The sequence below is a fragment of the Prinia subflava genome, chromosome 5 (assembly GCF_021018805.1).
Source record: "Prinia subflava isolate CZ2003 ecotype Zambia chromosome 5, Cam_Psub_1.2, whole genome shotgun sequence".
In the NCBI taxonomy this organism is placed as follows: Eukaryota; Metazoa; Chordata; class Aves; order Passeriformes; family Cisticolidae; genus Prinia; species Prinia subflava.
This window is the reverse complement of record NC_086251.1, coordinates 4,451,612-4,478,473: the sequence shown is the minus strand read 5'-3', so window position 1 is coordinate 4,478,473 and position 26,862 is coordinate 4,451,612. Positions and strand designations below refer to the sequence as shown.

The 26,862-nt window shown below is 54.3% G+C and overlaps 6 protein-coding genes across 6 annotated transcripts; all 6 read left to right on the top strand.

Annotated features, from left to right (window-relative positions):
• The first annotated feature begins 417 nt into the window (after window positions 1-417).
• LOC134550542 (mas-related G-protein coupled receptor member X1-like) lies at window positions 418-3,154 on the top strand. The gene has a single exon (XM_063397281.1). It carries the CDS (start codon window positions 529-531, stop codon window positions 1,438-1,440), a length of 912 nt encoding a protein of 303 aa, XP_063253351.1. The 5' UTR covers window positions 418-528; the 3' UTR covers window positions 1,441-3,154.
• Window positions 3,155-3,830: 676 nt separating this feature from the next.
• Window positions 3,831-5,030, top strand: LOC134550541 (mas-related G-protein coupled receptor member H-like). The gene has a single exon (XM_063397280.1). The coding sequence runs from the start codon at window positions 3,843-3,845 to the stop codon at window positions 4,761-4,763; it is 921 nt and encodes a 306-aa protein (XP_063253350.1). The 5' UTR covers window positions 3,831-3,842; the 3' UTR covers window positions 4,764-5,030.
• A 3,600-nt stretch (window positions 5,031-8,630) lies between these two features.
• On the top strand, window positions 8,631-10,342 carry LOC134550540 (mas-related G-protein coupled receptor member B4-like). Its single transcript, XM_063397279.1, has one exon. It carries the CDS (start codon window positions 8,713-8,715, stop codon window positions 9,622-9,624), a length of 912 nt encoding a protein of 303 aa, XP_063253349.1. The 5' UTR covers window positions 8,631-8,712; the 3' UTR covers window positions 9,625-10,342.
• Window positions 10,343-14,509: 4,167 nt separating this feature from the next.
• LOC134550539 (mas-related G-protein coupled receptor member B4-like) lies at window positions 14,510-16,604 on the top strand. Its single transcript, XM_063397278.1, has one exon. The coding sequence runs from the start codon at window positions 14,510-14,512 to the stop codon at window positions 15,416-15,418; it is 909 nt and encodes a 302-aa protein (XP_063253348.1). The 3' UTR covers window positions 15,419-16,604.
• Window positions 16,605-20,408: 3,804 nt separating this feature from the next.
• On the top strand, window positions 20,409-22,132 carry LOC134550538 (mas-related G-protein coupled receptor member A1-like). The gene has a single exon (XM_063397277.1). It carries the CDS (start codon window positions 20,446-20,448, stop codon window positions 21,430-21,432), a length of 987 nt encoding a protein of 328 aa, XP_063253347.1. The 5' UTR covers window positions 20,409-20,445; the 3' UTR covers window positions 21,433-22,132.
• A 1,559-nt stretch (window positions 22,133-23,691) lies between these two features.
• Window positions 23,692-25,721, top strand: LOC134550799 (uncharacterized). The gene has a single exon (XM_063397641.1). It carries the CDS (start codon window positions 23,752-23,754, stop codon window positions 24,667-24,669), a length of 918 nt encoding a protein of 305 aa, XP_063253711.1. The 5' UTR covers window positions 23,692-23,751; the 3' UTR covers window positions 24,670-25,721.
• Window positions 25,722-26,862: the final 1,141 nt, after the last annotated feature.

Here is a 26,862-nt window from a genome sequence, read left to right as displayed (position 1 = left end):
AGGAGCCAGCAGGACGGGAGTGGGGAGCTCCTGGTGAACTCTGCACTTTGTCCTTCACGTGCCTGACTGAGAGGAGCCGCTTTAGGAGATTGATCCCAAAGGAGCACAGGGTACCAGGAAGCGCCGCTGATCTGCACAGACCCCTTTGCCTGCTGCTGCCCCACTGGGAACAGGTCAGTGCAAGGTTTGCCCTCCTCCCTACCCCACCTCCCTCTCCTCCAGCAGCTGCTCTGCTCCTGCCACCCTCTCTGGTGACCGCAGGGCCCTCCCCAGCTCCCCCCTCCTCTGCCCTGCCCTTCCCTTCCGCATCCCCTGCTGAACATCCCAACCCTGCCACCTCCCTCTCCCACCCCACCATTTCCACTGCCCTCCTCCCCTCACATCTCACTTCTCCCCTCTGAATCCTTCCCACTGCAGGGAGCTGCAGAGGAGCCGCATGCTCCATCCCGGCATTCTCCAAGCACTGACTCCCCATCCACTCTGACCACAGCCAGGGGCCACATCCCACTGCCTGCCCAGCGTCCATCCATGGAGGTGACCGCCGTGTCCCCATCTCCCTCCTCAGCCACTGAAGGGGACGATCTCTGTGACATAGATGTCACCAACGTGGCCATACACAGTGTGACCCTGCTCATCAGCCTCTGTGGGCTGGCTGGGAATGGGGCTGTGCTCTACCTCCTCAGCCTGAAAGACCGTAATATTTGCATCTTTGCCCTGGCCTTTGCTGACCTCCTCCTCCTGCTCTTCACAGTCCCTTCTGTCCTCCTTTTCCTGGTGGAGGACATGTCCTGCTCTCCTATCATGCCCCTACTGTACTTGAGTTTCCTTTTCCAGCTCTCAGTGGTCTCCTACTACTGGGCGCTGTTCCAGCTGACAGACATCAGCAATGTGGTGAATATTTTCAAGCTCTGCTGCCGCTGTGAATTTCCCGAGCGCCTGGTGTGGTTGCTGTTCAGTGTCCAGTACTGGGTCTTCATTGCTCTCTTCACTGTCATTCCTGCAGTGACAAACCTGTGCCCATCAAACCAGCAGGAGCACTGCATGGCAGCTCTCATCTCTGTGTACACCCTCATCCTGCTCCTCTTGGCTGCACCCACAGTCATTTCCACCACAATCTACTTCATTAAGGCCAAGTGGGGCTCCAAGAAGAAGCAACTCCAGAGGCGTGACATCCTTATGTACCTCATTGGGCTCTTCATTGTCTTTCTCAGCCTCTTCAATTTCCTGCAGCAGCTTGGCTACACCATTGTATCTTCCGAGGTGGTTTTCCTGCTCAACTGCATCCACAGCAGCATCAAACCCTTCATCTACTTCTTGGCAGGAGGTTTCCAGAGGCCGTGCTCCCTGAAATCTCTCCGGCTCTCCCTCCAGAGGGTCTTGGATGAGCAGGAAGGAGAAACTGCCCACAGCAATGAGGACTCCAAGGACACAGTGATATGAGCCTGGTGATCCCTTCCCCTGCTCTGCTGAAGGACCCTGGCAGAGTGGCTCAGGCTTTCCTTGAGCCACCTGATCAAGAAATACCCACAGGATGCCCCTCCCTGTGGTGCTGTATTCCTGCAGGAGAAGGCAGCAGGGCCAGTGCCTTGGGTGATTTTGGAGGGATGCTCTGCAGGGAGCTCATTGGAGCATGGCTTTCCTCCTCCCTCCTGGATGCACATGGCTCCAGGCAGAGCAGCTGGGCTCAGTTCTGTTCCCCAGCTCTATTCCCCAGGGAAAGATCCTCCTTGCCTCAGCCCCAGGGAATGAACTCCATCTCCTCTGGCTACACACAGCAGTTTCCTGGTGTTTTCAGGGATCTCTTGCCTGCAAAGAATGTGACACCTTAAGGCCTGGGGACACACCCAGCACGGGGTGCTGCTCATTTCCCAAATCCCTGCAGGGCTGGTGCCTCTGGATGGCAGGAGAGGGGCTGGGATCACAGGGAGCATCCTTCCCCTTCTGTCTGGCAGAGCCGGCCCTGCATTCCCAGCTGATGGGGAGAGACACCAGGAAGGGCTGCAGAGCCGGGCAGGCACAGCAACATTCCCTTCTTCTTTCAGGGGAATTGGTCACATTCTTGAATTCCAGAATTCAGTCGTTCTGAGTACAGGGCAGGGTCGATGGTGAACTCCACTGAACCCTTGTGCCTGTGACCAAAAGGAATATGGAACATGGAAATTCCCATCCCCAGATGCTTGGACCACTGAATTTCACAGGAATGAGGGGGTTCTGCTGCTGTTCTGCAGAACAAGGCCATCCTCTGGTTCCCAGCATCCAAGTCCAAGGAAGCCCTGGAGCACCTCCATCCTCAACCTGGCCACCCTCGGGAGGAGCTGCCCAGCGACTCTGCACAGCAGCTTCAGCCAAAACCCATCCTGAACTCATCTTTTTCCTCAGGAATTAGGGTGGGCTCTGAGTGCTGACAAGCTGCTGCAAGCACCTGATTGCTGTCCTTGCCTTGGTCTGGGGCAGCCTGCTCTGGAATGATGGAAATGGGAGTCCATGGCCCAGGGGTGCTGCCATGAGCCCCGGGCAGGTTTTGGCAAGGATTCTGGAGCTCTTCCCAGAATGGGAGTTGTTTCTGACAAGCAGCCAGGAGCTTCACCAGCGCTGCCAGCACTGCCAGCATTGCAGGGCCAGCAGCAGCACCAGCAGCCCTCTGCTGCTGGAGGGACAATGACCCCTCAGGGAAGGGAGACAGGGAATGGCAGAGACCTGACAGGAGAGGGAAGGCAGTTGAAAAATGGGACACTCTCCTGGGAAGGAGCGTTTCTATTTAGGGGCAAATCAGGAGCCATTCAAAACTATTATAAATGTGTGTTATGGAAATTTGCTCTCGCAAACGTCGAACGGATATTATGTGTGTTGTAATGTTAAAAGAAGCTCTGTGAAGATTTGGAGTGTTCCTAATGTGAGTATTGTGTTCCTGCTGAAAGCTGCAATGCTGGTCTGGGACCACAGCGGGGAGTGGAAGGCAGAGGGAGGGCACAAGCTCCGGGAAGGCGGGAGGAAGGAGGAGCAGTGTGGGAAGAGTGGGATATGGATGAGTGTGGGGTTGGCTCAGCAAGGGGATCGAAGGGATTGTTCCTGTTGTGGGCGGGCTGCGTCTGACCGTGCTTGTGGATCTTGTTTTTTCATGGTCGTAGTTTAATAAACATTTTTAAAAATATAAGGAGTGAAGCGTCATTTCTCACAACAAAGAAAAAGACCACTTGATGATTTTTAGGGGGAAAAAAGAAAGATTCAAGCTCAATATCCCCGAGACTGTGGAACTCCGACTGCCCCGTGACTGCACCGAGACTTTGGAAACAACAGCGGCACCGGGCACGGGAGGAGCCAGCGGGACGGGAGAGGGGAGCTCCTGGTGGTCTGGGCACTTTCTCCTTCATGGGACTGACCTGGGAGGAGCCGCTCTAGGAGACTGATCCCAAAGGAGCACGGGGTACCAGGAAGCGCCGCTGATCTGCACAGACCCCTTGGCCTGCTGCTGCCCCACTGGGAACAGGTCAGTGCAAGGTTTGCCCTCCTCCCTACCCCACCTCCCTCTCCTCCAGCAGCTGCTCTGCTCCTGCCACCCTCTCTAGTGACCGCAGGGCCCTCCCCAGCTCCCCCCTCCTCTGCCCTGCCCTTCCCTTCCGCATCCCCTGCTGAACATCCCAACCCTGCCACCTCCCTCTCCCACCACATCATTTCCACTGCCCTCCTCCCCTCACATCTCACTTCTCCCCTCTGAATCCTTCCCACTGCAGGGAGCTGCAGAGGAGCCGCATGCTCCATCCCGGCATTCTCCAAGCACTGACTCCCCATCCACTCTGACCACAGCCAGGGGCCACATCCCACTGCCTGCCCAGCGTCCATCCATGGAGGTGACCACCGTGTCCCCATCTCCCACATCAGCCACTGAAGGGGACGATCTCTGTGACATAGATGTCACCAGTGTGGCCATACACAGTGTGACACTGCTCATCAGCCTCTGTGGGCTGGCTGACAATGGGGCTTTCCTCTACCTCCTTGGCCTGAAATGGCGTAACATTGGCATCTTTTTCCTGGCTCTTCTTGACTTCCTCTTCCTGCTCTTCACAGTCCCCTCTGCCCTCCTCTTCCTTGTGGAGGACGTGTCCTGCTCTTTTATCCTGCCCCTGCTGTACTTGAGTTTCCTTCTCCAGCTGCCATGGTCCTTCTGCTACTGGGCACTGTTCTGGCTGATGTTAATCAGCCATAATCGAAACATGTACAAGCCCTGCATGCTCTGCTGTTGCTGCAACCTTCCTGAGTGCCTCTTGTGCTTGATGGACACTGTCCACTACTGCATATTTCTTGCTCTCTTCATTGTCATTTGTGTAATGCCATACCTGTGCCAATCACACCAGCAGGGGCACTGCAGGGCAGCTCTCATCTCCATGCACACCCTCATCCTGCTCCTCTTTGCTGCACCCATACTCAGTTTTCACACAATCAACTTCATTAAGGCCAAGAGGGGCTCCAATCAGCAGAAAACCAAGAGGCAAGACACGGTTATCTCCCTCATTGTGCTCTTCATTGTCCTTCTCAGCCTCTTCAATTTCCTGCTGCAGCTTGGCTACACCTTTGTGTCTTCTCAAGTTCTTTTCCTGCTCAGCTGCATCCTCAGCAGCATCAAACCCTTCATCTACTTCTTGGCAGGGAGGTGCTGGAGGCCCTGCTCCCTGAAATCCCTCCGGCTCTCCCTCCAGAGGGCCTTTGAGGAGCCACAAGAAAGCGCTGCCCACAGCAGTGACCCTGCCTTGGACACTGTGCCCTGAGCCTGCTGATTCCTCCTGCTGCACTCCTGAGGGCCCCTGGGACAGTGGCTGAGGGATTCCTTAAGTCCCCTGAAGAATAAATATCCAAAGTGTCACCGTCCCTGTGCTGGTGCATCCCCTCTCCCTTTCCAGGCCGTGCTGGGATCTCAGGAAGGCTCCGCAGGCCTCAGCGCTGAGGAGCAGCCCCTGGCCTGGTCACAAACACCCTCTGCTCCAGGAGCTGCTGCTGTCCAGCCTCCTCTGGGGTGTATGAACAGCCTTGGAGATTGGTTTAATTCCCTGAATCCCTGTTCTCACCCTCCCAAAGCGAGGTGCTGCCCGAAGCGTGGCCAGAGTGAAGCCTTGTTGTGGCTGAGGGCCGTGGCCTGGGGCTGTGACCAGCGGTGCCAAAGGAGACCCTTGGGGCTCTGCTGGGCCCCGCAGCGCTGACCAGAACCTCCCTCAGAGCGGGGCCTCTCCCGGCTGGATCTCTCCTGTTCCCTGCCCTCAGGGATGCCCAAACACCCACAGATCCTAAACCCATCCCCACTGCTCGAGGCTCAGCCCTTGGCCCACTGAGGAGATGCAAACAGATCCGGAGTGAGCATTTCCCTGCCTCCAAGGGGAATTTCTCACAGGGACCTTGCACTGCCTCTGTCTCTGTGTGCACACACGTGTGCATCTGCTGTGGCACATGTGGGAGAAATGCTGCTCCCTCAGGTGTTGAAGGACCTGAGACATCTGAGTACCTCAGGCCTGGAAGGAACTATAGGGCATAAATGAGGTTAAAGGCTGTTGAGGGTTCTTCCTCTGTTGAATTGCTCAATTTAAGGTGGAACTGAAGTACTGTGAAGTGTGAGTGCAGGAAAGCTTTTAGGCCATTTTCCTTTTTATCCTTACCCTCACTGTTCTTTTGTCACACACACAAACACACACACAAACACACACACACTTTGCTGTGCTGTTGCTCCAGATTAATCCTGGTTTTACTGATATCCTTGCTGGTGATTTTGTGCCTCCAGAAATTCTCCCTCTGCCCTGGCTTTGGCCTCTCCCTCAGCAGGCTCGGATGGTGCAGCTGCAAGGGAAGGGGAGTCCGTGGTGCTCAGCACAGGCACCCCCTTCCAGGAGCAGGGTGACATCTGTGTCTGTCACCACGGGCTCCACGGGGCATCAACCCCCTCCCTGTGGCTTTGCTGAGGGCACTGAGCTGGGGGTGTTCAGCCTGGAGAGGGGAAGGCTTTGGGGAGACCTTAGAGCCCCTTCCAGAGCTGGAAGAGGCTCCAAGAGCTGGAGGGGCACTTTGGACAAAGAACTGAAGTGACAGGACAAGGGGGAATGGCTTCCCACTGCCAGAGAACAGGGTTAGGGGGATATTGGGAAGAAACCCTTCCCTGTGAGGGTGGGGAGGCCCTGGCACAGGTTCCTAGAGATGCTCAGGCCACCCCATCCCTGGAATTGTTCCAGGCCAGGATGGATGGGGTTGCAAGGAACCTGGTCTAGTGGCCAGGTTGGTAATCTGTCCCTGCTTGCAAAGGGATGAGATCAGGCAAAAACAGCCGCAAGTATTCCCAAGACTGAGGAGGAAGAGCTCTGGTGAAGGGCTGCAAAGGGGACCACAGAACCCCAAAATCTGGTCTCCAATTGCTTTCATTGCACCATCAGGGGTATTGGCAGGAAGGAATGTGGGCTCTAATGCTGATTATGCAAGCATGTCCTGGTTGGACACTGACCAAAAACCAGGCACCCAAAAAAGCCCTGTGCTCACCTTCTCTTGCTCTCAGCTGAGCAGAGGAGGGGGAAACAAGAAATAACAAAGGGCTAATGAGTAGAGATGAGGACTGGGAGAAAAAACACCCTAAGTGTAAAACTTGGTTAAAATTTAACACTAATAAGTAGATTTATTATTAACAGAGTCGGAGGATGATAATGAGAAGTAAAATGAAACTTTAAAACACCTTTTCTCCCCCTCCCTCCTTCCCACCGACACTGCAGGGAGACAGGGCATGGGGGTTTTGGTCACTTTGTCACTCCAGATCTTCTTCTCTTTGCTCAGGGAGAGGAGTTTTTTCCTGCTGTGTCATGGGGTCTCTCCCACGGGATTCAGTTCTCCATGAGCTTCTCCAGTGGGGCTCTAATCTCAGGAGCAGCACTCCTGCCAGAACTGCTGCAGCCTGAGTCCCTCCCCAGGGCAAACCTTCTTCTCAAAGTTGTTTCAGCGTGGGTCACTCTTCCACGGGGTGCAGCCTCCAAGGACAGGCTGCTCTCGTTTGGAAGTAGGGCTCTCTTTCTCTCTCCACGAGCAGGAGCCCTCTCTCTGCACTCAGGTCTCCCACGGGATCACAGCTTTCTCTGGCAGGCTCCCACTCCAGCTTGAGCACTTCTCCCACAGGCTGCGAGTGGATTTGTGCATCCCCTCTGCACTTCATGGACTGCTGCAGGACAGTTTGTTTCACCACAGTCCTCACTGCAGCCTGCAGAGGAATCCCAGCTGGGACGTTTGGAGCACTTCTTCCCCCTTGTTTCCATTGACCTTGGTGCCACCACGTTGTGTCCCCTCACACGTCCTCACCCTCCCTCTCTTCTCTGACTCCAGGAAAAACTGCTGCCCATGGGTGCCACTGCCAACAAATTGTCCCAGCTCAAAGATTCTTCCAGAATTCCGCAGTGCCCAGGGGTTGATCTCGCCCGGGTTCCAGACTGGGAAATCGCTCGCCGTGTTTTCCCCACGGGCCAGACGACCCCGTGGTGGCAGTGCAGGCTGCTTTGATTTTCTGCTTAAATGTGTCCTCACCGAGGCGTTACCAACCTCTCCAGTGGTGCCAGCAGCGTGTCCATCTTCAGAGCCAGCACAGATTGGCTCGGGCAGACGTGCTGGAAGCTTCCAGCAGCTTCTCACAGAAGCCTCTTCCTGTGGCCCTGCACCGCTACCAAAAACCAGACTGTGCCAAATCAGCACAGAGCACCTGATTGCTGTCCTTCCCTTGGGCTGGGGGAGCCTGCATCAGAATGAAAAAATGGGAATTGTTGGCTCAGTTGTGCTTCCTTGGGCCCAGGGCAGGTTTTGGCAGTGATCCCGGACCTCTTCCCAGAGAGGGAGGTGTTTGTGACAAGCACCAAGAGGCTACAGCAGCACTGCCAGAATTCCAGTGCCACCAGCAGCACCAGCAGCCCTCTGCTGCTCGAGGGACCATGACCCCTCATGAAACCAAAATGAGAAATGGCAGAAAGAAGTGTTTCTAATGAAGAGGAAACGAGGACCCATTCTATTCTCAAGCAGAGTTTTGACACAACTCATTCCTTTGTAGCCATAAAAAAAAAAAAGCACCAACAAAAAAAACCAATCAAACCAAATGCAGTGAGACTCTGATCCAGGCAATGATGCAATTTTCTACTGCACCATGATCCCACCAACAAACAACACCAGGACAGGGCATGGGAGGAGCCAGTGGGACGAGAGTGGGGAGCTCCTGGTGAACTCTGCACTTTGTCCTACATGTGCCTGAGCTGGGAGGAGCCGCTTTAGGAGACTGATCCCAAAGGAGCACGGGGTACCAGGAAGCGCCGCTGATCTGCACAGACCCCCTTGGCCTGCTGCTGCCCCACTGGGAACAGGTCAGTGCAAGGTTTGCCCTCCTCCCTACCCCATCTCCCTCTCCTCCAGCAGCTGCTCTGCTCCTGCCACCCTCTCTGGTGACCGCAGGGCCCTCCCCAGCTCCCCCCTCCTCTGCCCTGCCCTTCCCTTCCGCATCCCCTGCTGAACATCCCAACCCTGCCACCTCCCTCTCCCACCCCACCATTTCCACTGCCCTCCTCCCCTCACATCTCACTTCTCTCCTCTGAATCCTTCCCACTGCAGGGAGCTGCAGAGGAGCCGCATGCTCCATCCCGGCATTCTCCAAGCACTGACTCCCCATCCACTCTGACCACAGCCAGGGGCCACATCCCACTGCCTGCCCAGCGTCCATCCATGGAGGTGACCACCGTGTCCCCATCTTTCGCCTCACCCACTGAAGGGGACGATCTCTGTGACATGGATGTCACCAACGTGGCCATACACAGTGTGACACTGCTCATCAGCCTCTGTGGGCTGGTTGGGAATGGGGCTGTGCTCTGCCTCCTCAGCCTGGAACTCCCTAACTCTGGCATTTTTGACCTGGCTTTTTTTGACTTCCTCCTCCTGCTCTTCGCAGCTCCCTCTGCCCTCCTCTTCCTTGTGGAGGACGTGTCCTGCTCTCCTATCCTTCCTCTGCCGTACTTGAGTTTCCTTTTCCAGCTCTCAGTGGTCTCTTCGTACTGGGCACTGTACTGCCTGCCAGTCATGAAAACACTGCTGAATATTTTCAGTCTTTGGTGCCGCTGTAACCTTCCTCTGCGCCTGGTGTGGTTGCTGTACCGTGTCAAGTATTGGGCTTTCTTGGCTCTCTTCACTGTCATTCCTGCAGTGACATACACATGCCCATCACACCAGCAGGAGAACTGCAGGGCAGCTCTCATCTCTGTGTACACCCTCATCCTGCTCCTCTTTGCTGCACCCATGGTCATTTCCAGCACAATCGACTTCATTAAGGCCATGTGGGGCTCCAAGAAGCAGAAACCAAAGAGGCGCAACATCGTTATCTGCCTCATTGTGCTCTTCATTCTCCTTCTCAGCCTCTTGGATCTCCTGCAGCAGCTTGGCTACACCGTTGTGTCTTCCCAGGTTGTTTTCCTGCTCAACTGCATCCACAGCAGCATCAAACCCTTCATCTACTTCTTGGCAGGAGGTTTCCAAAGGCCCTGCTCCCTGAAATCCCTCCGGCTCTCCCTCCAGAGGGCCTTTGATGAGCAGAAGAAAAAAGCTACCCCCAGAAATGATGCCCAAAAGGACACAGGGGTCTGAGCCTGGTGATCCCTCCCACTGCTCTGCTGAAGGACCCTGGCAGAGTGGCTCAGGCTTTCCTTGAGCCACCTGATCAAGAAATACCCACAGGATGCCCCTCCCTGTGGTGCTGTATTCCTGCAGGAGAAGGCAGCAGGGGCAGTGCCTTGGGTGATTTTGGAGGGATGCTCTGCAGGGAGCTCATTGGAGCATGGCTTTCCTCCTCCCTCCTGGATGCACATGGCTCCAGGCAGAGCAGCTGGGCTCAGTTCTGTTCCCCAGCTCTATTCCCCAGGGAAAGATCCTCCTTGCCTCAGCCCCAGGGAATGAACTCCATCTCCTCTGGCTACACACAGCAGTTTCCTGGTATTTTCAGGGATCTCTTGCCTGCAAAGAATGTGACACCTTAAGGCCTGGGGACACACCCAGCACGGGGTGCTGCTCATTTCCCAAATCCCTGCAGGGCTGGTGCCTCTGGATGGCAGGAGAGGGGCTGGGATCACAGGGAGCATCCTTCCCCTTGTGTCTGGCAGAGCCAGCCCTGCATTCCCAGCTGATGGGGAGAGACACCAGGAAGGGCTGCAGAGCTGGGCAGGCACAGCAACATTCCCTTCTTCTTTCAGGGGGGATTTGTCACATTCTTGAATTCCAGAATTCAGTCTTTCTAAGTACAGGGCAGGGTCGATGTTGAACTCTTTGGAATCCTTGTGCCTGTGACCAGCAAGAATATGGAACATGGAAATTCCCATCCCGAGATGCTTGGACCACTGAATTTCACAGGAATTAGGGGGTTCTATTGCTGTTCTGCAGAACAGGGCCATCCTCTGGTTCCCAGCATCAAAGTCCAAGGAAGCCCTGGACCTCCCACATCGTCAACCTGGCCACCCTCGGGAGGAGCTGCACAGAGACTCTGCACAGCAGCTTCAGCCAAAATCCATCTTGAACTCATCTGTGTCGTTTTGTAACCACTCCTGAATTGAGTTTGTATTTATGTCTCTTGTTTGTTTCCAATGTCATACTCCAAACCCAACATTTCTTGAATAAACAACATCCACGCTTTGCTATAGAGCCTGTCCCTGGTGAACAATGTCAAAAAATGGCTCATTTCTCACTTCTCACAATATTTATAGCTTTTAATACACTGTGGGTGTCTCTGGACTGAAAAAAGGCATGACCAGGTTCTACCCAGTGAGGGGGCTCTGATCAAGTGGAAGGAGAAGAGTCTGACCTTGTTTCCTCTCACAGCCTGGAGAACTTCCCCACACTGCACTCCCATCACCCCACACACCCCAGCTGCTGTCCCTGGGTCAGGATCTTCAGGAGTTCCCTGCAGTGGTCACTTGGGAAAGGGCAGCAAAGCCCCTGGGCTGAGCCCCAGCAGCGTCCGCAGCGGCTCTGTCCCAGCTCCTGCCACAGCCCCTGTTCTCCTGCTGGCTCCTCTTCTGCAGGGCTCTCACCAACAGGGAACCATTGCACAGCCTCTGCTGGGATCAGGGCTCTGCTGCTGATCTGCTCTTGGCTTTCCCCAGGAAAGGAGCAACAGGAGAGAGCCTCAGCAAGGAGACCGATGGCAAAGGGAGTTTGTCCCCATGTCAGCTTCCTCTTCCATTTTTAAAGCAACCCCAATCCCAAAATCTTCTCATTTGAACTGCCTGAACTTGCCCCCTCTCTTTCCTGGGGTGGATCCTTAGGACCCTGCACTACAAATGTGCTGCTAAACGTTGATTTCTGGTTTAAATCTAATTTTGCCACTTGCATACCACAATGGCAGTGGTACTTCACCTTCACCTCCCAGTTCCTAAGAGAATTCATGGAGTAATAAATTCTGTGCAGGAGCTGGAGCACAGGCACACAGCAGAGGGATGATTTAGGATTCCAGCAATGCCATTTCTTCTGTGAAGAGGTGAATCAGTGCTGCTGTCTTGGCTTTAATCCTTAGAAAGTCAGAGGTTCCATCTGAGTCATCGTCTACACTCCCTTGGGAGTCCCACAGCAGCCTGCAGTGAATTCCAAGGAATTCCTAGACAGCTGAGGTGAGATGATTCCTACCCAGGCTGACATGGCTCAGGGATCTGGGATGCTCCTGCTGGAAAGTGGCACGTGTGGTGGCCCTGGGAGCAGAACTGTCACCTCTCTGCCCTGCTGACACCACGTTTGTGTCCCCAGCTATGGAATCTCACATCCCCTCCCCAGGGCAATCCTTCCAAGGGCAAACACTTCATGATCCGTGCGCTGACGGGGCTCCAGGAGAGGGGAGAGGGACTTTGGATGAGGGGAATGGCTTCCCACTGAGAGAGGGTGGGTTCAGATGGGATGTTGGGAACAAATCCTTCCCTGTGAGGGTGCTGAGGCCCTGGCACAGGTTCCCAGAGATGCTCAGGCCACCCCATCCCTGGAATTGTTCCAGGCCAAGTAGGATGGGGTTTGAAGGAACCTGGTCTAGTGGCCAGGTTGGTAATCTGTCCCTGCTTGCAAAGGGGTGAGATCAGGCAGAAACAACCACAATTATTCCCAAGACTGAGGAGGATGAGCTCTGGTGAAGGGCTGCAAAGGGGACCACAGAACCCCAAAATCTGGTCTCCAATTGCTTTCATTGCACCATCAGGGGTATTGGCAGGAAGGAATGTGGGCTCTAATGCTGATTATGCAAGCATGTCCTGGTTGGACACTGACCAAAAACCAGGCACCCAAAAAAGCCCTGTGCTCACCTTCCCTTGCTCTCAGCTGAGCAAAGGAGAGAGAAACAAGAATTAACAAAGGGCTTGTGAGCTGAGAGGAGGACTGGGAGAAAAACACCCTAAGTGTAAAACTTGGTTAATATTTAATGCTAATAAGTGAATTAATTATTAACAGAGTCAGAGGATGATAATGAGAAGTAAAATGAAACTTTAAAACAGCTTTTCTCCCCCTACCTCCTTCCCGCCAACACTGCAGGGAGACAGGGCATGGGGGTTTTGGTCACTTTGTCACTCCAGATCTTCTTCTCTTTGCTCAGAGAGAGGAGTTTTTTCCTGCTCTGTCATGGGGTCTCTCCCACGGGATTCAGTTCTCCATGAGCTTCTCCAGTGGGGCTCTAATCTCAGGAGCAGCACTCCTGCCAGAACTGCTGCAGCCTGAGTCCCTCCCCAGGGCAAACCTTCTTCTCAAAGTTGTTACAGCGTGGGTCACTCTTCCACGGGGTGCAGCCTCCAAGGACAGGCTGCTCTCGTTTGGAAGTAGGGCTCTCTTTCTCTCTCCACGAGCAGGAGCCCTCTCTCTGCACTCAGGTCTCCCACGGGATCACAGCTTTCTCTGGCACGCACCCACTCCAGCTTGAGCACTTCTCCCACAGGCTGCGAGTGGATTTGTGCATCCCCTCTGCACTTCATGGACTGCTGCAGGACAGTTTGTTTCACCACAGTCCTCACTGCAGCCTGCAGAGGAATCCCAGCTGGGACGTTTGGAGCACTTCTTCCCCCTTGTTTCCACTGACCTTGGTGCCACCACGTTGTGTCCCCTCACACGTCCTCACCCTCCCTCTCTTCTCTGACTGGAGGAAAAACTGCTGCCCATGGGTGCCACTGCCAACAAATTGTCCCAGCTCAAAGATTCTTCCAGAATTCCGCAGTGCCCAGGGATTGATCTCGCCCAGGTTCCAGGCTGGGAAATCGCTCGCCGTGTTTTCCCCACCGGCCAGACGACCCCATGGAGGCAGCGCAGGCTGCTTTGATTTTCTTCTCTAAATGTGTCCTCACCGAGGCGTTACCAGCCTCTCCAGTGGTGCCAGCAGCGTGTCCATCTTCAGAGCCAGCACAGATTGGCTCTGACAGACGTGGTGGAAGCTTCCAGCAGCTTCTCACAGAAGCCTCTTCCTGTGGCCCTGCACCACTACCAAAATCCAGGCTGTGCCAAATCAGCACAGAGCACCTGATTGCTGTCCTTCCCTTGGGCTGGGGGAGCCTGCATCAGAATGAAAAAATGGGAATTGTTGGCTCAATTGTGCTTCCTTGGGCCCAGGGCAGGTTTTGGCAGTGATCCCAGAGCTCTTCCCAGAAAGGGAGGTGTTTGTGACAAGCACCAAGAGGCTTCACCAGCACTGCCAGAATTCCAGTGCCACCAGCAGCACCAGCAGCCCTCTGCTGCTCGAGGGACCATGACCCCTCATGAAACCAAAGTGAGAAATGGCAGAAAGAAATATTTGTAATCAGCAAGAAAAGAGGAGCCATTCTATTCTTCAAGTGGAGTTTTGACACAACTTGCTTCCATTATAGAAAAAAAAAAAAAAGATCCAACGTAAAAAACCCAATCAAAACAAAGGTAGTGAGACTCTGATGCAGGCAACGATGAAATTTCCTACTCCACCATGATCCCACCAACAAACGACAGTTAGAGCATGGGAGGAGCCAGCGGGACGGGAGTGGGGAGCTCCTGGTGATCTGGGCACTTTCTCCTTCCTCTGACTGAACTGGGAGGAGCCGCTTTAGGAGATTGATCCCAAGGGAGCACGGGGTACCAGGAAGCGCCGCTGATCTGCACAGACCCCTTTGCCTGCTGCTGCCCCACTGGGAACAGGTCAGTGCAAGGTTTTCCCTGCTCCCCACCCCACCTCCCTCTCCTCCAGCAGCTGCTCTGCTCCTGCCACCCTCTCTGGTGACCGCAGGGCCCTCCCCAGCTCCCCCCTCCTCTGCCCTGCCCTTCCCTTCCACATCCCCTGCTGAACATCCCAACCCTCCCACCTCCCTCTCCCACCCCACCATTTCCACTGCCCTCCTCCCCTCACATCTCACTTCTCCCCTCTGAATCCTTCCCACTGCAGGGAGCTGCAGAGGAGCCGCATGCTCCATCCCGGCATTCTCCAAGCACTGACTCCCCATCCACTCTGACCACAGTCAGGGGCCACATCCCACTGCCTGCCCAGCGTCCATCCATGGAGGTGACCACCGTGTCCCCATCTCCCGCCTCACCCACCGAAGGGGACAATCTCTGTGACATAGATGTCACCAGCGTGGCCATACACAGTGTGACACTGCTCATCAGCCTCTGTGGGCTGGCTGGGAATGGGGCTGTGCTCTCCCTCCTCAGCCTGAAAGGACATAACTCTGGCATCTTTGAGCTGGCTTTTTTTGACTTCCTCCTCCTGCTCTTCACAGTCCCCTCTGTCCTCCTCTTCCTGGTGGAGGACATGTCCTGCTCTCCAATCGTGCCCCTGCCGTACTTGAGTTTTGTTTTCCAGCTCTCAGTGGTCTCCTACTACTGGGCGCTGTACCGGCTGACGCGCATTGACAATGTGCTGAATATTTTCAAGCTCTGCTGCCACTGCGAGTTTCCCGAGCGCCTGGTGTGGTTGGTGTTCATTGTCAACTACTGGGCCGCTTTTGCTCTCTTCACTGCCATTCCAGTGACATACACATGCCCATCAAACCAGCAGGAGCACTGCAGGGCAGCTCTCATCTCCGTGTACACCTTCATCCTGCTCCTCTTTGCTGCACCCACGGTCATTTTTCACACGATCGACTTCACTAAGGCCAAGTGGGGCACCAAGAAACAGCAACCCCAGAGGCGCGACATCATTATCTCCCTCATTGTGCTCTTCATTCTCCTTCTCAGCCTCTGCAATTTCCTGCAGCAGCTCGGCTACACCGTTGTGTCTTCCCAGGTTGTTTTCCTGCTCAACTGCATCCACAGCAGCATCAAACCCTTCATCTACTTCTTGGCAGGAGGTTTCCAGAGGCCCTGCTCCCTGAAATCCCTCCGGCTCTCCCTCCAGAGGGCCTTTGATGAGCAGGAAGAAGAAACTGCCCACAGCAATGAGGACACCACGGACACAGTGATCTGAGCCTGTTGATCCCTTCCCCTGCTCTGCTGAAGGACCCTGCCAGAGTGGCTCAGGCTTTCCTTGAGCCACCTGATCAAGAAATACCCACAGGATGCCCCTCCCTGTGGTGCTGTATTCCTGCAGGAGAAGGCAGCAGGGGCAGTGCCTTGGGTGATTTTTGAGCGATGCTCTGCAGGGAGCTCATTGGAGCATGGATTTGCTCCCATGAGCCCAGGGCAGGTTTGGGCAACGATTCTGGAGCTCTTCCCAGAATGGGTGTTGTTTCTGACAAGCAGCCAGGAGCTTCACCAGCGCTGCCAGCACTGCCAGCATTGCAGGGCCAGCAGCAGCACCAGCAGCCCTCTGCTGCTGGAGGGACAATGACCCCTCAGGGAAGGGAGACAGCGAATGGCAGAGACCTGACAGGAGAGGGAAGGAAGCTGAAGAATGGGACACTCCCCTGGGAAGGAGTGTTTCTATTTAGGGGTAAATCAGGAGCCATTCACAAATATTATAAATATGTGAAATTGGAGATTGCCTCTCGCAAATGTTGAACGGATATTATGTGTGTTGTAATGTTAAAAGAAGCTCTGTGAAGATTTGGAGTGTTCCTAATGTGAGTATTGTGTTCGTGCTGAAAGCTGCAATGCTGGTCTGGGACCACAGCGGGGAGTGGAAGGCAGAGGGAGGGCACAAGCTCCGGGAAGGCGGGAGGAAGGAGGAGCAGTGTGGGAAGGGTGGGATATGGATGAGTGTGGGGTTGGCTCAGCAAGGGGATCTAAGGGATTGTTGCTGTTGTGGGTGGGCTGCGTCTGGCCGTGCCTCCGCCTGCAGCTGAGAGCCCAGCAGAGTTTTTTTTACCTTACTTTGTCCCTTGTTGTAATTTAATAAACTTCTTAAATTTTTAAGAAGATAGGCATTGTTTCTCACAACAATGAAAAAGACCACTTGATTTGTGGGGGAAAATAATAAAAATCATTCTCAATAACCCCGAGGCGTGGTGTATCCCGGGATTCTCCAAGCACTGACTCCCCATCCACTCTGACCACAGCCAGGGGCCACATCCCACTGCCTGCCCAGCATCCATCCATGGATGTGGCTACTGTGTCCCCAGCTTCCCCCTGTCCCACTGAAGGAGATGATCTGTGTGTGATCGATGTCACCACCGTGGCCATACACACTGTGACACTGCTCATCTCCCTCTGTCGGCTGGTTGGGAATGGGGCTGTGCTCTGCCTCCTCGATGTCCGCTTCACCACCGACTTCATCTTCACCTGGCTGTAACCGTCTTCCTCTTCCTCCACTTCATGCTCCTGTCCACAGTGGTCCTCCTTGTAAAGGCTGTGTCCTGCTCTGCTATTGTGCCCCTGGGGTATTGGGCTCCCTTTTCCAGCTGTCACTCTTGTGCTCCAGCGTGGGGCTGCTCCCATGAATATCACAGGGTTGGGCTCTGTAGCCTTGAATTTGTTGTGCTGCTGCTGCTCCTTTTACAAACTCCTGCCCTGTGTTGTGATGAGTGCCCTGCAGTGGGACTCCCTTGCTGTTGTCCCTCTCCATCCAGCAGTGGCTCCCTGAGCCAGTTTCATGAAGAGCACTGCCAGGTGCCTCTCATCTCTGTGCACACCCTCCACCTCCTGCTCTCTGCTCCCTTCGTGCTCATTTCCAGAGTGTTCTTCTGCATTCACGACGCATGTTGCTCAGAGAAGTGCAAGCCCAGCAGGCTCCACGTTGTTGTTTCCCTGTCTCCTCCCTCAGCCTCTGGAATTTCCTGCAGCAGCTGGGCTACACCATTCTGCCATCCCGGGCTGGTTTCCTGCTTGCCTGCATCAACAGCACTATCAAACCCTTCATCTACTTCTTGGTAGGGAGAGACTGGAAAAATTGTTCCATGGGGCCCTTCAGGGAATCTCTCCAGAGGCTCTTTGGGGAGCAAGAAGAAAACAGAGCCAGCAGCAATGACTCCACCAGGGACACGACAGTCTGAGCCTGTTGTTCCCTTCCTCTGCTCTCATGTAGCACACTGGGACACTGGCTTAGGGATTCCTTAAGGAGGCACCTGATTAACAAATATCCACCAGATCATGCTCCCACCTTTATTCCCGCAGGAGAAGGGAGCAGGGGCATTGCCAAGAGCCATGTGGGAGCAATGCTCTGGGGGGAGCACATTGGAGCATGGCTTTCCCTTCTCCCTCACGCCCCCTAGAACACTATTCCCAAAAGGGATCATGCCCCACGTGGCTGTGATCCCAAAATCCCCCTGGCACCTGGTTCCTCCATCCCACTGTGGTCTGATATCAATAAACAGCTTTGTTAGCACTTCCTGGCCTCCTCTGGCTCCTGCTGCCAACTGGAAGCGTGGATGGAGGGAGGGGACACACCCGTGGCTTGTGCTCCCTGAAGCAACCATGATCCCGAGTGCCCAGAGCTGGGCAGGCACTGGCACATCTGGCACAGACAGGAGGGGCTCAGCATTCCCCCCTGGCTGCTCCGAGAGTGTCACAGCAAGGATGTCCCTGCTCCCGGGTGGGGTGGGGCAGGAAGGCGGCCCCGGGGAGTCTGGGTGTGTCTGAGGGGGCAGGAGGGGTCAGGAAAGGTCAGGATGCTGCCAATCCCAAATGTCCCAAACGGAGAGCAGTGGAGCCCAACGGGCAGTGCTTCAAGCCCACGGGATGGGATGGGATGGGATGGGATGGGATGGGATGGGATGGGATGGGATGGGATGGGATGGGATGGGATGGGATGGGATGGGATGGGATGGGATGGGATGGGATGGGATACTGTGCCATGCCATGCCATGCAGAGTGGGACAGCGATGGGGATGAGGAGTGATACCAAAATCACAGAGAATGAAGTTCGTGTGAAATATTAGGCAGCAGGACACACAGGAGGATCTCTCCTTATTTCCGTTTGTGGCAAGAGTTTACAACAGGGGTTTTATCCATTATAACCACACATAGTCATTAAAAAGTCTTTCTTTTGTAGTACATAAACACCATTTTCCTAGAACTAATTTCCATGCATCCATATCCTACCTGGAGTCCTTTGATGCTCCTGGAGGATCATTCAGAGGAGTCTCTGGTGGTTGTATTCACTGAGTGCTGGGATGTTAAAGGTGGCCTTGTGTAGGTGCTGACAGTAGTCAAAGAGAAGATTTAGGCATCAGGCAGCAGCAGAACCTGTGAAAGGAAGTCAGATAGACTTTCCCATGCATTGCTCTGGAGGAAGACATTCCAAACAATTCCTAATCTCTGCACCTGCTCTTATTGCAATTTCTTTACTTACAGGGATGTTTTTGAAGAGGTGTTGTTGTGAATGACCAATCGCGTTTCATTGTGTCAGAACACTGTATAAAAAGGATGTGCCTTTTAATAAACATTGCTTTTATGCTCTCCAAGGAAATGGAATTTTATATTGTTATTTCAGCTGTCCCGAATACTGTAACAATAACCTTGCCTTGAACTTTTGCTTTGGGCGTGAGCTGTTGCTTCTTGTTAGAGAACTTGCCCCAAAACCACTGGAGGCCTCTTAATTTGTTTCTGCACTGGCTGCAGCCACGTTTATCATCCTGTGTGCCTGTCTTTACACCCTTTTATCTTTTTTGCCACTTGGTCTTTGAGCGACTTCAGGAGAGCTGAATTTGTTTATTCTCTGTGTTCTTTATCAACACCCTGCCAAACAGCCCAACCCTCCCACCTCCCTCTCCCACCCCACCATTTCCACTGCCCTCCTCCCCTCACATCTCACTTCTCCCCTCTGAATCCTTCCCACTGCAGGGAGCTGCAGAGGAGCCGCATGCTCCATCCCGGCATTCTCCAAGCACTGACTCCCCATCCACTCTGACCACAGTCAGGGGCCACATCCCACTGCCTGCCCAGCGTCCATCCATGGAGGTGAGCACCGTGCCCCCTCTTTTCACCTCACCCACCGATGAACCTGATCCGTGTGGGATCAATGTCAGCAGCTTGGCCATACAGGTTGTGACGCTGCTCATCTCAGCAAAATCACAGAGAATGAAGTTCGTGTGAAATATTAGGCAGCAGGACACACAGGAGGATCTCTCCTTATTTCCGTTTGTGGCAAGAGTTTACAACAGGGGTTTTATCCATTATAACCACACATAGTCATTAAAAAGTCTTTCTTTTGTAGTACATAAACACCATTTTCCTAGAACTAATTTCCATGCATCCATATCCTACCTGGAGTCCTTTGATGCTCCTGGAGGATCATTCAGAGGAGTCTCTGGTGGTTGTATTCACTGAGTGCTGGGATGTTAAAGGTGGCCTTGTGTAGGTGCTGACAGTAGTCAAAGAGAAGATTTAGGCATCAGGCAGCAGCAGAACCTGTGAAAGGAAGTCAGATAGACTTTCCCATGCATTGCTCTGGAGGAAGACATTCCAAACAATTCCTAATCTCTGCACCTGCTCTTATTGCAATTTCTTTACTTACAGGGATGTTTTTGAAGAGGTGTTGTTGTGAATGACCAATCGCGTTTCATTGTGTCAGAACACTGTATAAAAAGGATGTGCCTTTTAATAAACATTGCTTTTATGCTCTCCAAGGAAATGGAATTTTATATTGTTATTTCAGCTGTCCCGAATACTGTAACAATAACCTTGCCTTGAACTTTTGCTTTGGGCGTGAGCTGTTGCTTCTTGTTAGAGAACTTGCCCCAAAACCACTGGAGGCCTCTTAATTTGTTTCTGCACTGGCTGCAGCCACGTTTATCATCCTGTGTGCCTGTCTTTACACCCTTTTATCTTTTTTGCCACTTGGTCTTTGAGCGACTTCAGGAGAGCTGAATTTGTTTATTCTCTGTGTTCTTTATCAACACCCTGCCAAACAGCCCAACCCTCCCACCTCCCTCTCCCACCCCACCATTTCCACTGCCCTCCTCCCCTCACATCTCACTTCTCCCCTCTGAATCCTTCCCACTGCAGGGAGCTGCAGAGGAGCCGCATGCTCCATCCCGGCATTCTCCAAGCACTGACTCCCCATCCACTCTGACCACAGTCAGGGGCCACATCCCACTGCCTGCCCAGCGTCCATCCATGGAGGTGAGCACCGTGCCCCCTCTTTTCACCTCACCCACCGATGAACCTGATCCGTGTGGGATCAATGTCAGCAGCTTGGCCATACAGGTTGTGACGCTGCTCATCTCCCTCTGCGGGCTGGCTGGGAACGGCGCTGTCCTCTGGCTCCTCCACATCAATCCCATCTCCGACTTCATCTTCAACCAGGCTATCACCGACTTCCTCTTCCTCATCTTCATGGTCCCCTCCAGCCTGCTCTTCCTGCTGGAGGACATGTCCTGCTCTGCTATAATGCCCCTGATGTATTTGAGCTTGCTTTTCCAGCTCTCGCTGTTCTCCTACAACATGGGGCTCTACCGGCTGACCTTCATCAGCATCGAGAGGTGCAGGTCCGTCCTCTGCCTGTTTTTCTGCGGTTTGCAGCTTTCCGAGCGCCTGCTGTGGGTGCTGATGCACGTCCTGTTCTGGGCCTTCCTCTTCGTTGTCATCGCTGTCAATCCCATGGTGACTTCCCTGTGCCAGTCGCACGAGCAGGAGCACTGCCGCGTGGCTCTGCTCTCCATGTACGCCCTCAGCCTCTTCCTGTTTGCCGTGCCCATGGTCATTTCCAGCACAGTCCTCTTCATTCATTTCAAGCCTGGCTCCCAGCAGCAGCAGCAGCAGCAGCAGCAGAGGCTTGACATGGTTGTTTTCCTCGCTGCACTCTGCAATCTGCCCCTCAGTCTCTGGTATTTCCTGCAGCAGCTCGGCTACACCGTGGTGTCCTCCCAGGTGGTTTTCCTGCTCACCTGCATCAACAGCAGCATCAAACCCTTCATCTACTTCTTGGTGGGGAGCTGGGAGAGAGATTATTCCCTGGGGAGATGCTGGGGACAGTGCTCCATAGAGAGCTGCAGGAGTCACTCCTCCATGGAGTCCCTAAGGAACGCCCTCCAGAGGGTCTTTGAGGGGCAGGAAGAAAACACCGCCCACAGCAGTGATGCCACCACGGACACAGGGGTCTGAGCCTGTGGATCCCTTCCCCTGCACTGCTGAAGGACCTCTGGACAGTGGCTGAGAGGTTCCTGGAGCCACCTGATGGATAAATACCCACAGGATCACCCTCCTGTGCTGGTGCGCACTGGGGCCTGAGGAAGGCCTTGTGAGGCCTCAGCGCTGAGGAGCAGCCCCTGGCGCTGGTCACAAACACCCTCTGCTCCAGGAGCTGCTGCTGTCCAGACACCTCTGGGGTGTATGAACAGCCTTGGAGATTGGTTTAATTCCCTGAATCCCTGTTCTCACCCTCCCAAAGCGAGGTGCTGCCCGAAGCGTGGCCAGGGTGAAACATTGCTGTGGCTGAGGGCCGTGGCCTGGGGCTGTGACCAGCGGTGCCAAAGGAGACCCTTGGGGCTCTGCTGGGCCCAGCAGCGCTGACCAGAACCTCCCTCGGAGCGGGGCCTCTCCCAGCTGGATCTCTCCTGTTTATTTGGAGAAACCTGAACTAAGATCCTGGGCAGATCCCCCACTGCTCAAAGCTCCACCCTTTGCCTGGTGAGGAGATGCAAAGGCGCCTGGAGTGAGCATTGCTCTGCCTTCAAGGGGAATCTCTCACAGGGACCTTGCACTGTCCCTGTGTCTGTGTCCATAAACGTGTCATATTTCTAGTTTGATTGGCTGGGTTTGTTGTTGTTTTGTGGTTTTGGGGGGTTATTTTGTGGGTTTTCGGTTTGTGGGGGGTTTATTGTTTTGGTTTTGGTTTTGTTTTAGTTTGTTTATGTGGGGTTTTTTCCTCGCTGTGCCTATCTGGTCAGTATCAGAGTGACCCCGGCCAATGAACTCCATTGTGCTGTCACTTAGCATCAAACGTGGTTTATACTGATTCCCCTTGGTGGTGATTTTTTCACATAATCCCTTGGAGCATTCTCGCGGTGTAATCCCGCAGGAGAAGGGAGCAGCAGCTCGTGGGAGGGTTGCTCTGAGGGGAGCACACGGGAGCGGGGATTTCCTTCTTTCTCCTGGAACACTCTGGCCAGGAGGAGCAGGGACACTGCCAGGGTGGGGCGGAGAAGGAGCGGGGATGTCGCGGTGGAAGCTGGCCCGGGGCGGGTCAGGGGGGTCCGAGGAGGTCAGGAAGGGTCAGGAGGGGGTCTGGATCCCGGCAAAGCCGACTGTCCCCACTGGAGGGCAGCGGAGCCCGGCGGAGCGCGCTCGGAGCCGCGGAGCCGCTGCCGGGACGGGAGAGGATGGGGTGAGGATGGAGAGCGCGGAGGGGGAGCACGGATGAGGATGGCGTAGGCAGAGGCAGCAGGAAAGGGAGCCGGGATGAGGATGGGATTGGGGTACAGAGAGGAAGCTCAGCTGAGCGTCCTTGGGGCCAGCTGGGGTTATGGCAATTGATCTCGGAGCTCTTCACAGAATGCGAAATGCTTCTGAGAAGCATCCAGCTCCTTCATCCGTACCGCCAGCGCTGCCAGCATTCCAGTGCCGGCAGCATTCCTCTGCTGCTGGAGTGACGATGACCCCAACAGGGAAGGGAAACGAGGAATGGTAGAGGCCTGTCGAGAGACTGAAGGCCGTTGGAGAATGGGACATTCTGCAGGGAAGGCATGTTTCTAATCAGGAAGAAATGAGCAGCCAGTTGCAAAATTCCATATGTGGAGCATCTGGCCAAAGTCATTTCCTTAGTTTACAAAAATCAAAAAAAATCATGACAAATGACTCTGTAGAATTGGAGCTCTGACGTTGCCATGATGCAATTTCCAACACCCCTGTGACTCCACCAAGCCTTGGGAAGCAGCACCAGGACAGGGCAAGAGAGGAGCCAGCGGGACGGGAGTGGGGAGCTCCTGGTGATCTGGGCACTTTCTCCTTTATGTGACTGACCTGAGAGGAGCCGCTTTAGGAGATTGATCCCAAAGGAGCACGGGGTACCAGGAAGCGCCGCTGATCTGCACAGACCCCTTGGCCTGCTGCTGCCCCACTGGGAACAGGTCAGTGCAAGGTTTGCCCTCCTCCCTACCCCACCTCCCTCTCCTCCAGCAGCTGCTCTGCTCCTGCCACCCTCTCTGGTGACCGCAGGGCCCTCCCCAGCTCCCCCCTCCTCTGCCCTGCCCTTCCCTTCCGCATCCCCTGCTGAACATCCCAACCCTGCCACCTCCCTCTCCCACCCCACCATTTCCACTGCCCTCCTCCCCTCACATCTCACTTCTCCCCTCTGAATCCTTCCCACTGCAGGGAGCTGCAGAGGAGCCGCATGCTCCATCCCGGCATTCTCCAAGCACTGACTCCCCATCCACTCTGACCACAGCCAGGGGCCACATCCCACTGCCTGCCCAGCGTCCATCCATGGAGGTGACCACCGTGTACCCATCTCCCGCCTCACCCACTGAAGGGGACGATCTCTGTGACATAGATGTCACCCACGTGGCCATACACAGTGTGACCCTGCTCATCAGCCCCTGTGGGCTGGCTGGGAATGGGGCTTTCCTCTGCCTCCTTGGCCTGAAAGAGCGTGACATTGGGGTCTTTATCGTGGATCTTCTTGGCTTCCTCTTCCTGCTCTTTACAGTCCCCTCTGTCCTCCTCTTCCTGGTGGAGGACGTGTCCTGCTCTCCTATCATGCCCCTGCCGTACTTGAGTTTCCTTCTCCAGTTCTCAGTCGTCTCCTGCTACTGGGTGCAGTTCCAGCTGATTTTGCTTGGCAATATAATCAATATGGAAAAGTTCTGCAAGCTCTGCCCCTGCGACCTTCCTGAGCGCTTCTTGTGGTTGGGGGTCAGTGTCGTATTCTGTGCCTTCTTTGCTCTCTTCACTGTCATTCCTGCAGTGACATACCTGTGCTCATCACACCAGCAGGAGCACTGCAGGGCAGCTCTCATCTCTGTGCATGCCCTCATCCTGCTCCTCTTTGCTGCACCCATGGTCATTTCCCACACAATCGACTTCATTAAGGCCATGTGGGGCTCTAAGAAGCTGAAACCAAAGAGGCACAACATTGTTCTCTTCCTCATAGTGCTCTTCATTCTCGGTCTCAGCCCCTGCAATTTCCTGCAGCACCTTGGCTACACTGTTGAGTCTTCCCAAGTTCTTTTCCTGCTCAACTGCATCCCCAGCAGCATCAAACCCTTCATCCGCTACTTGGTGAGCACGTGCTGGGAGATCTCCTCCCTGAAAAACGTCCTGCTCTCCCTCCAGAGGGCCATTGATGAGCTGGAAGAAGAAGATGCCCACAGCAATGAGGACACCGTGGACACAGGGGTCTGAGCCTGGTGATCCCTTCCACTGCTCTACTGAAGGACCCTGGCAGAGTGGCTCAGGGTTTCCTTGAGCCACCTGATCAAGAAATACCCACAGGATGCCCCTCCCTGTGGTGCTGTATTCCTGCAGGAGAAGGCAGCAGGGGCAGTGCCTTGGGTGATTTTTAAGGGATGCTCTGCAGGGAGCTCATTGGAGCATGGCTTTCCTCCTCCCTCCTGGATGCACATGGCTCCAGGCAGAGCAGCTGGGCTCAGTTCTGTTCCCCAGCTCTATTCCCCAGGGAAAGATCCTCCTTGCCTCAGCCCCAGAGAATGAACTCCATCTCTTCTGGCTACACACAGCAGTTTCCTGGTGTTTTCAGGGATCTCTTGCCTGCAAAGAATGTGACACCTTAAGGCCTGGGGACACACCCAGCACGGGGTGCTGCTCATTTCCCAAATCCCTGCAGGGCTGGTGCCTCTGGATGGCAGGAGAGGGGCTGGGATCACAGGGAGCATCCTTCCCCTTCTGTCTGGCAGAGCCAGCCCTGCAATCCCAGCGGATGGGGAGAGACACCAGGAAGGGCTGCAGAGCTGGGCAGGGACAGCAACATTCCCTCCTTCTTTCAGGGGTATTTGTCACATTCTTGAATTCCAGAATTCAGTCGTTCTGAGTACAGGGCAGGGTCGATGGTGAACTCCACTGAACCCTTGTGCCTGAGACCAAAAGGAATATGGAACATGGAAACTCCCATCCCCAGATGCTTGGACCATTGAATTTCACAGGAATTAGGGGGTTCTGCTGCTGTTCTGCAGAACAAGGCCATCCTCTGGTTCCCAGCATCCAAGTCCAAGGAAGGCCTGGAGCACCTCCATCCTCAACCTGGCCACCCTTGGGAGGAGCTGCACAGAGACTTTGCACAGCAGCTTCAGCCAAAATCCATCCTGAACTTATCTCTGTCATTTTGTAACCACTCTTGAATTGAGTTTGTATTTATGTCTCTTGTTTGTTTCCAATGTGATAACTCCAAACCCAACATTTCTTGAATAAACAACATCCGGGCTTTGCTACAGAGCCTGTCCCTGGTGAACAGTGTCAAAAAATGGCTCATTTCTCACTTCTCACAATATTTATAGCTTTTAATACCCTGTGGATGTCTATTAACTGAAAAGGGCATGACCAGGTTCTACCCAGTGAGGGGGCTCTGATGAAGTGGAAGGAGAAGAGTCTGACCTTGCTTCCTCTCACAGCCTGGAGAACTTCCCCACACTGCACTCCCATCACCCCACACACCCCAGCTGCTGTCCCTGGGTCAGGATCTTCAGGAGTTCCCTGCAGTGGTCACTTGGGAAAGGGCAGCAAAGCCCCTGGGCTGAGCCCCAGCAGCGTCCGCAGCGGCTCTGTCCCAGCTCCTGCCACAGCCCCTGTTCTCCTGCTGGCTCCTCTTCTGCAGGGCTCTCACCAACAGGGAACCATTGCACAGCCTCTGCTGGGATCAGGGCTCTGCTGCTGATCTGCTCTTGGCTTTCCCCACGAAAGGAGGAACAGGAGAGAGCCTCAGCAAGGAGACCGATGGCAAAGGGAGTTTGTCCCCATGTCAGCTTCCTCTTCCATTTTTAAAGCAACCCCAATCCCAAAATCTTCTCATTTGAACTGCCTGAACTTGCCCCCTCTCTTTCCTGGGGTGGATCCTTAGGACCCTGCACTACAAATGTGCTGCTAAACTTTGATTTCTGGTTCAAATCTAATTTTGCCACTTGCATACCACAATTGCAGTGGTACTTCACCTTCACCGCCCAGTTCCTAATAGAATCCATGGAATAATAAATTCTGTGCAGGAGCTGGAGCACAGGCACACAGCAGAGGGATGATTTAGGATTCCAGCAATGCCATTTCTTCTGTGAAGAGGTGAATCAATGCTGCTCTCTTGGCTTTAAGCCTTAGAAAGTCAGAGGTTTCATCTGAGTCATCTTCTACACTCCCTTGGGAGTCCCACAGCAGCCTGCAGTGAATTCCAAGCAATTCCTAGACAGCTGAGGTGAGATGATTCCTACCCAGGCTGACATGGCTCAGGGATCTGGGATGCTCCTGCTGGAAAGTGGCCCGTGTGGTGGCCCTGGGAGCAGAACTGTCACCTCTCTGCCCTGCTGACACCACGTGTGTGTCCCCAGCTATGGAATCTCACATCCCCTCCCCAGGGCAATCCTTTCAAGGGCAAAC

Excerpts from the sequence above, each read along its gene's own strand:
- LOC134550542 (XM_063397281.1), top strand. The coding sequence starts at position 529 with ATGGAGGTGACCGCCGTGTCCCCATCTCCCTCCTCAGCCACTGAAGGG.
- LOC134550541 (XM_063397280.1), top strand. The coding sequence starts at position 3,843 with ATGGAGGTGACCACCGTGTCCCCATCTCCCACATCAGCCACTGAAGGG.
- LOC134550540 (XM_063397279.1), top strand. The coding sequence starts at position 8,713 with ATGGAGGTGACCACCGTGTCCCCATCTTTCGCCTCACCCACTGAAGGG.
- LOC134550539 (XM_063397278.1), top strand. The coding sequence starts at position 14,510 with ATGGAGGTGACCACCGTGTCCCCATCTCCCGCCTCACCCACCGAAGGG.
- LOC134550538 (XM_063397277.1), top strand. The coding sequence starts at position 20,446 with ATGGAGGTGAGCACCGTGCCCCCTCTTTTCACCTCACCCACCGATGAA.
- LOC134550799 (XM_063397641.1), top strand. The coding sequence starts at position 23,752 with ATGGAGGTGACCACCGTGTACCCATCTCCCGCCTCACCCACTGAAGGG.